This window comes from Sinocyclocheilus rhinocerous, unplaced genomic scaffold (genome assembly GCF_001515625.1).
Source record: "Sinocyclocheilus rhinocerous isolate Xijiao unplaced genomic scaffold, SAMN03320098_v1.1 scaffold5, whole genome shotgun sequence".
Lineage (NCBI taxonomy): Eukaryota > Metazoa > Chordata > Actinopteri > Cypriniformes > Cyprinidae > Sinocyclocheilus > Sinocyclocheilus rhinocerous.
The window spans coordinates 1,525,530-1,534,717 of record NW_015661874.1 but is presented as its reverse complement, the minus strand read 5'-3'; the positions used below and the strand labels follow the sequence as shown (position 1 = coordinate 1,534,717).

Here is a 9,188-nt window from a genome sequence, read left to right as displayed (position 1 = left end):
TTTTGTCTTTTTTAGCTGCCCCAACCATTATTCTCCCAGTCACATTTATCTAGCTTCAGCTGAATAGCTTCTTAAAAACATTTCACATGCATGAAAAGGATGTGAGAAATAACAGGTCAAATGATATAGCTAAATTCTTGTCTGATGCTTGCCTTAATCATGCAAAATCCACACAAATCTTGTGCTCATCTAAACATCAGGCTGTCAGTCAGCTGGAGACAGAGAACAGAAAACATTGATACAGGTGTTTTTTGTGTCTTTTAGTTTATTTTAGTGTATGTTTGACTTTTTTTCACACAACAGATAAAAATAAACTCTTAATACTACTAGCATGTCTGTGATGAATAGTCTGGAAATGAAAATAAATCAAGCACATGACAATATTGCAATGTAAATATGATAGCGTGATCTTTTCATGTTTGTTTTTTAACTAGTTACTCAACACCAAAGCTAGTTTGAACAGTAAACTACTTCACACAGAATGCAACAGTGTAATATTATTGGATGGATTCACTACAGCTTACAGTAATATTTGGCTAAAAGTTTCTTTATGAGACTGATTCAGTACACTGCCATTGAAAGCCTTCCCTTACATGCCTACATCCAACATAATTTAATACAATTACTGACAGGATAAAAAACAATTTACATTAATTTTTTTGGTAATCAATTTATATTAAATGATATTAAAAAGACACATCTGGCATAAAAAAAAACGGTATATGGATTTGCACCTTCCTCTCGAGCAGATAGGCAGTGAAAACACAGAAAACCTTCGTATCAGGTTCCTCGTCTTAAAGAGAAATGGTTTCTCTGATAAACCAGCACATGGGATAAAGGCGGACCATCTCTTCTGACTGGTTCAGGTCAGTCAGCAGGTTTTTAGCATTCACTGGCCCTTGCTGAAAAACAGAAATTATTCAAAGTAAAATGTACATGTTCATGATATGAAATACAATAGTTTATCAATCGGGGTCATATTTTATATTTTTCATACATTCTTTTTTTAAATGAATATAAATATAAAATGTTATCTTTATTATCACATTTATTTATTTTATCTTTTTTTGTTTACTTTTGTATTATTATTATTATTATTACATTTAAATGTATATGTATTTGTAAATAAAATGATTTTATTTTTTCATATATTTTTTCAATTTTAGTGATTTTAAATTATCTTTATAGGTGAAAAACTGAATAAAATAATAATTATAACACTTAGTTTATTTACTTTCTTTTATTTTTACCCTTGATATCCGCTTTTGTTATATTGTCGCAATGTCCAAATTCCTAATTTAGTTTTTCATGTCAATTCATCTGTCTGAAATCAGAAAGTTGCAGAACTACAAAATATTTTTTTTGCAGCTTCATTAGGAAAAAATAAAACATTTTCAATGGAACATTTTGAGGTCTGCATGTGTCCATTGTACAATGAACTCTTTAATCTCAAAAGATCAAGGACAATTTGACACCCCTTTAAATAATTTAAACTTTAATTAGCAGAAGTTTTTAACTCCGTTCTAATTCTTTTATTCTATACTATAGACAAACAATACAATATTTACATAGCACATCTTTGTATCCTGTTTCCCCAACCCCACCCTCAGGGATCATGGAATGTAAATACACCCAAGGGAGAATGTATGACTCATCCTGGAAACCATGTATGGGCCCACCACTGAGCACAGACCCACTGTATCCCACTGCATCACAGGGGCACTGGCACAGCAATAATTAGCAGATGGATTTCACATGGCCATCAGGCCACACAGGTTTATAGTGTTTTATAAGGGAACTTGAGGGGAGAGTGCTGATTTATACCAGCACTGGCTTCATTTTACTGGTTTATTGGTTGTAAACAGCACAGGTAGATGATGGCGGTCATACCTGTGTCGTTGAGCATCGCTTGAGCGTTACTTCCTGTCCTCCTCCTGTCAAAAGAGAGCTGTGCGGTTAGAACTACACAGTTTCTATTCTTTGATGCACATAAATGTAAAACAAAATAATGTAAAACTTAAAAATGTATTCTCTTTATACCTCTTGTCCTGATTGAATTTGCATCTGCAGTGGCCACCTGTAATAATGACAGAACACAGGATGTTTTTCAAACAAAAACAAAAATATGTCAAAGTCACATTTAACCTCAAGATGCAAAAAAGAAAAACATGAATCTGAGCACACAAGCAAAAGTTATTGTATATTTCAGCGCGTCTGAATATTGTCAGATTAACAGACTATGTAAATAAATGAGGACAATCCAATGTGTGCTTTTTAAGGATTCAGTGTCTGCTGTTGATGGTTCAAAATATGCATCCAAGCCTCCATTACTAATTAGTCAATTCAATAAACAAGAAGTTAATACTGTGTAACTTACATTTTAAACACAATATTGCCAGTTAAAACGAATACAAATAGTTACAAAAGTCCTATACAAAGCCAAAACAGAATCACTGCAACAAACAAGTGATGTTTGTTTCTTGATGATTTGGTGGAATTTTTTGAATGATTCAATGTGTCAATATTGAGTAACTTACATTTTAGACACAATAGGTCTATATTGACAGTTACAATAAATAAAAATTGTTAAGTAGTTCTAAACAAATCCAAAACAGAACCGATGAAAGACACAGTAGCGGTGATTAGTTTCTTAATGATTCCGTGAAATTGGTTGAATGATTTAATGACACTCTATTGGTGGAACTATGTAACATGATTTAGTACGTTCATTTTAGTACAAGATATAAAATAAATGTATAAATATAAAAATATATAGGCCTATAAACGATGACATAAAAGATATATATAGATAAGATATATATATATATATATACACACACACACACCCACACCCACACACACACACACACACACACACACAGTATATGCACCCTTTATATAACCTAGGTATATGTTACTCAGCTTGTCTGAGCATTGATCAAATTAAAATCTGTTATTTGTAAAACTGAAAAGCACACACTCACTTAGGAGAATAGTGATGCCAATCAAACACAGAACTGCTGCCAAGATCAGACCTCCGACCCGAAGTCTGTGATAATCTAGTGTGAGACAGAATGAATAACAATCAAAGAAAATTTGAAAGATGATATTGAGAACTCCTAGAGTATTATGATGGATTATGGATGGGAGGTTCAAACTAAAAGATGTGTGCAACTAACCAAAAGAGAAGGGGTCTTCCTCTGCTGCAAAATCCAAACCACAAAAAAAAGCATTAAAAAAATGCATGTAACATTGTGTAATAATATTTGATCACAAGGATGAAAACAGAAAAAGAAAGAACAGAAATAATTGAAATGTGAAATTTCTTACTTGTCTGCTGACCTTCTGCCAACACAAGGGACAAAACTACAAAAGTAATATAGTATATTAGCAACATAGTATAGTATATTAGTGTGCGTTCACATGAGTTTTTGAAAGGGGTAATTATTTATAGTTACTTGTGCTCCATAAACTTAATGCACCTACAATGCCTTTACAGTTCACTAAAGGTTAGTAAGAGACATGACAACAAGCAATGTTTTTTGCACCAGTCAAAAATACTCACATGTCAAGAAAACTAGTGCCAAAGTCTTCATCATGATAGAATGGATTTAACCTGCAATACAAAATTAGGTTTGCCATGAAAAAAAAATAATAACATAGATGCACCTTCTCTATATTAAATCAAAAATTATTCCTATTTAATATGTTAAAGCATTTTGTAGGCCTTATTGTGCATGCATGATGCATCAATATTAGTCTATCATTAAATCTTAAAAAAATATTCGAAACCGTTAAAGAAAATGTGTGCAAGTTTCTACCTTGAAATACCAGTTTTAAAACAAATCTGATGATGCAATGACTTCTAATAAGGCGAAAGGCTTTTTCCCTTTTGAACGGTCTCTCCTATTGCATTCACACACTTATGGGGAAACTCCTGTTTCCCTGATACTGAAGCCTGATTTGTTCACATTCGTGTAGCTGCACGAATCAATGGCGCTTCAATCCTCCAAAAGGGGAGGAGGCGACCTCTATATAAGTCAGCTCTTAGCACTATTTTGTCAACTTTTCTCCTTCAGTGATGAAAATCATCTCCTCGCTGACTCTGCAAGCAAGAAGCCGATGAAGGAAGAAGGAAGAAGCTCAGCTCAGCCTGCTGCTCGCCACCATAGAAGGAGCCCCCGGCAGCGGAAGAATCCAGAAGCCTTCCCCTGTGGCCATCTGGCACATCTAAGAGCAAATTTCTGAGCAAATTTCCAGCAACATTGCTGCAAATGTCGCGCCACAAGTGTGGCTTGTGCAGGGAACCCCTGCACGATGCAGATGGGCACAGTGAGTGCATCGCCTGTCTGGGCAACGCCCACGCAGAGGCTGGGCTCACAGAGATGGCATGCACTCACTGTGAGAGCATGAGTCTCACCCTTCTCCATTCATTAAAGAAGGCGATTTGCGGCACATACTCAAAAGAGCATTTCTCCTCTCCTCATTACCACAGATGTCTGTACCCCGCCCCTGTGCGGATCTGTGGATCTGAAAGACGCTTACTTTCACATCCAGATAGCCCCCCATCACAGACCGTTTTTGAGATTCTCATTCGAGGGTGTGGCCTATTAGTACACAGTCCTGTATTCAGACTGTCCATGGCCTCACACACTTTTACAAAGTGCATAGACACGGCTCTTTCCCCTCTGAGACAGATGGGAATCCACATTTTGAACTACCTCAACAGCTGTCTGGTTTTAGCCAGGTCAGAACGGGAACTCATTGCTCACAGGTTGCTGCTGCTCAGCCACAATGGAGTGCCTTAGGTTGAGAATCAATTTAGCTCATTGTCTCCCAGCCAGCGAGTGGTCTTTCTGGGGACAGTTATCAATTCTGCCAGAATGCAGGCATGGATTATGCCGGAACGCTTCTTGACTGTTCAGCGGTTAGTGGCATCATTCAAATTAGAGACTTCACGTCCCCTCAAGACTTTCCAGAGGATGCTCGGCCTCATGTCGGCCGCTTCCTCTGTGGTCCCTCTGGGCCTGCTCAACATGCGAACCCTTCAGTACTGGCTCAAAGCCCATGTCCCATCCCACGCTTGGTGCCTGGGATGTTTTCATCTCAGGGTAACCCACCGCTGCATCAGAGCCGCGGACCCTTGGAACAACTCTTGCCTGTTTCAATCAGGCATCCCATTGGGACTGATCTGCAGAAGGAAAGTGGTCACAACAGATGCCTCCAACTTGAGTTGGCGAGCTCTGCATGAGGGCAGACCGGCATCTGGCTCCTGGTCAAATCTGGAGCAGCCCTTACACATCAACTGCCTCAACATGATGGCGGATATTCTGGCCTTAAAAACCTTCCTGCCGGACTTAAGGGGGCACCATATCCTGGTCCGTTCGGACAAAATGACGGTGGTAGCCTATATCAATCACCAAGGCGGTCTCAGGTGAATGCTCCCTTCACAGGTTGGCTCGACGCCTCCTTTTATGGGCACAGGGCAAACTCCTCTCACTGAGAGCAGTTCATGTGCCGGGCAGACTGAACCAGGGGGCAGACATGCTGTCCAGGGAAAATGTAGCTCCAAGTGTCCCACGTGCTAACCTTTCTACAAGAGCTACTGGATAAGGGGCGCACCCCTTCCACTCTCAAAGTGTATATGGCAGCCATCACGGCGAATCATTCTCTCGTGGCTGGCCAGTCAGTCCGCAGAAACGACTTAGTCGTTAACTTTCTGAGGGGAGCTCGGAGATTGAATCCGCCTCGCCCTCATACCGTGCCGACTTGGTACTTATCTGTAGTCCTCAGGACCCAATGGACCCTCCCTTTGAGCCACTCCAGTCGGCCGACTTGCAGCCCCTGGCGCTTATGACCACCCTCCTTTTGGCTTTAGCATCGGTCAAGCTAGTCAGTCAGTGCTTCCTGTCTTGAGTTTGGGCCTAACGAATGTAGAGTAGTCCTTAAACCGAGACACGGCTATGTGCCGAAAGTGCTCTCCACTCCATTTAGAGCACAAGTCATCACCCTTCTAGAGTTACCCAATCCGGATGGTGAACAGGGTACCAATCCACTCTGCCTGGTATGGGCTTTTAGAGTGTATGTCGAACGCTCTGGCCTGTTTAGACATTCAGAGCAGCTCTTGGTGTGTTTCAGAGGCCGCTCTAAAGGGCTGCCGGTTACGCTGTTATCTCGCTGGATAGTGGATGCTATAGCCTTGGCTTATGCCTCAGCGGGCTTGCAGTGCCCTGTTGGTGTGAAGGCCCACTCCACCAAAGGAATGGCCTCCTCCTGGGCTTGGACCAGCGGGATTTATATTGGTGATATTTGTGCAGCCGCTGGCCGGACGTCACCGTCTACCTTCTCCAGGTTTTATAACTTGGAAATCCCTGGACTGTAGACACGGATTTTGTCCGCTTAATTCTACCTAAACCCCTTTGTAAGTGGAGAGGGTTATGTTATGTAGTCTTCAGCCTAAATGGCTTGGGTCTCATTATTGGCTCATGCTTACAGGGCTGGGCTCGCAGAGCGGCTTTGTTCTGCACTTGCTTATAGCATGGTGCTATTGGACTCTTTCCCCATAAGCGTGTCAACGCAACGGGAGAGACCGTTCGAAAGGGAACACTCCAGTTACTAACGTGACCTCGGTTCCCTGAGATAAGGTAATGAGTGTTGCGTAGGCTGCCATGCTATAAGGCTGCACGCAAATCAGTGACTGTCGCTTCAGTTGAAAGATTCTGACGAAATGGTGCTCAGAGCCGACTTATATAGAGGTCAGCTCCTCCCTTTTTGGCAGGTTGTAGTGCCATTGGTCACAAATGTGGCTTCAGTATCAGAGTAAACAGGAGTTTCCCCATAAGCGTGTCAACACAACGCTTGTTCCCTTATCTCAGGGAACCGAGGTTATGAAGTTTGGTTAGCTGGTACAAAAATCTGCAAAAAGGGCGGACTGCTTTATGGCAGCAACAAATTCGGCAGTGCTATATTTACGACAGTGAATTCCACTCACTTAACTGTAGGCGGCTTTTACAGTTGCTTTAATCAAAAACAAATAACTTCTTCCACCTCTCAAATGACTTTCTTTTTTGCTGACGTCACAAAGCCCTCTTAATTTTTTAATTCCTCCACTCCAGCCACTGGACTTTATGATCCATTAATTTTCAAAAGCCCCTCCCAAAATTTTTTTCTCACTGAATATCCTTTTTTCTCTCTGACATAAGTCAGATTGACTAATGTAAAATGGATTGTTAATGTGAGTTTAAGATTTTCAAATTTAAACAAGGAAAATAATACTGTTAGGATCGAAAAGAAGATTGTGTATCTGTTGCGTTCACGAGAGCTAATTCGCATTATGCTTTGCAATCCATTCTAATCCATTATGCTCTAAATATAACATGATTCCCCTTAATGTCTGAATTATTGTCCTCTGCCAGCTTCACATCAACAAAAATGGGGTAAATCAAATGATCACAATCTCTGCCAATGCATCTGATCTGATTAAACATACTGGAGCAACAAATATCAGCTCTGAGAACACAAAGCAGACTTGGATCAAATTTCAGCAAAGGCCTGGAACATCTCGGCAACAAAACATTCATACACCAAACAAAACAGCTGCCAGGAAACGCGTCAAAACACTAAACCCTTTCATATAAAAGATTACCTTTGAGCACATTCTCAAAGTGCTGGAGGTTTACATGACCTGACAGATGTAGATGCTGACTTATGTCTACATCATAATTAAAAGTGCACTGTGGAAACATGCTGGAGCACCATTTGAGCTTAGCTAGGATTTTCCATTTCGTCTCTGAGAGACCAGAAGGAATGCTGTGCCCATCCCTACCAGCACAAGATGATGTAACAATCTCCACTTTCAGCTTCCAACCATGGTGGCAAAGAAGGGGAAAAATAATGGGTTCCCCAGAGACATGCTGAGACAAAATAAAGTCCAGTATTTTAGGCCTTTCAGCAGAGCAGTTTGTGTCAGTGTGAGCAGTGAACAAGGCAGTGGTTAATCTAGAGCTTTTCAGAGAGGTTTAATAAATCCCTGCGTCTGTTTTATACCCTATTATCTTGACTATGAATTATCTCATTTCCATCTTCCTGTAAACATGCATGCCACATTTTTTGTGTCATGAACAACTTTTTATGTATTGAATTTATTTATAAAGTAGGCCTTCTTCATTTGATTAATCATGGAAGCCTGACCAGTTTGTTTATGTAAATCAAGTCAAATTAGATTCTGCATGCAGAACATGACATTTGCAAACAGGTGCTTCTCTGATGGCACTTCCACATGTTTATTAAAGAAGTAGTGCACCAATTCTGTCATAATTTACTGATTCTCAAATATGGTTCCAAATGTTTATGCTGTTATTTTGTGTGTAACACAAATAGAGGATTTTTAAAGAATTTTCAACCTGCCCTAATGTCTATGCACATTTTGGATATAGTTCAAAATTGTGGCCCTGCTACTTTTATGTCAATATTTTGTTCCTTTTTGGAGTTGACAGACGTGGTTATCATAAACTGTCAGCTTTTTGTGGCGATGTTTAGTGTCTGCAGGTTATGTGGTTTCTTTAGTAGCTAGATGGCGACATGTGACAGTCTTTTGTTTATTGTAATGAGTTATTAAATCATTTTCAGCCGATTCGTTAAAAAACGCTGATTCAATCATTTGATGCAGGGAACTGGTGGTGTGTCACGCTCGCAGTTGCGCTGTTTGGCCTACCAGAACTTCGCTTCCGTATTTTCTCGTTCGAGACAGACAGTTTTGGCCTTTAGTGTTTTTATTATAGTGAATGTTTCTGTAAGTTGCATAATATATATAAACGTACGCTAATTTGTAGGCTCATAACATTCTGTAATGTCTACTACATCCAATAGGCAAAGTGAAATAGCAGATAGAGATAGCTCTTTATCCAGTACCAAGCAGTGCAAAGATAATTCTGCCAAGAATCTGGCAAGAGAAGCTGTCTTTGTATTTTACAATCGTTTCAGGGGAGCCTTAGAAATGCTTTTTAAATCATTATACTGTACAAAGAGCTGAAAGAAAATGAGAGAGCGTTTCATCGCACTGTTCTTGTTTTCGGTTTAGACGTTTTGGCACCTCCTGCCAGGCAGAATCACCCTGGGTGCATGGAGATAATAATGAAAGTCTTGTGATAGAGCACGGTCACGTTGGCTTGCCAGTGTGTGTGTGTGTG

General features: G+C 40.0%; 1 protein-coding gene across 1 annotated transcript in view; it reads right to left on the bottom strand.

The window, feature by feature from the left end:
• Nucleotides 1-247: 247 nt before the first annotated feature.
• Nucleotides 248-9,188, bottom strand: part of fxyd3 (FXYD domain containing ion transport regulator 3) — a 13,347-nt gene continuing 4,406 nt past the window's right edge. Inside the window, exons 2-8 of the mRNA XM_016536372.1 lie at nt 3,566-3,616; nt 3,331-3,366; nt 3,180-3,203; nt 2,985-3,059; nt 2,041-2,077; nt 1,891-1,934; nt 248-902 (exon numbers count right to left, since the gene is read on the bottom strand). Of these exons, the coding sequence (XP_016391858.1) occupies nt 883-902; nt 1,891-1,934; nt 2,041-2,077; nt 2,985-3,059; nt 3,180-3,203; nt 3,331-3,366; nt 3,566-3,599 (270 nt within the window). The 5' untranslated portion in view covers nt 3,600-3,616 and the 3' untranslated portion in view covers nt 248-882. The remainder of the gene's footprint in view (nt 903-1,890; nt 1,935-2,040; nt 2,078-2,984; nt 3,060-3,179; nt 3,204-3,330; nt 3,367-3,565; nt 3,617-9,188) is intronic.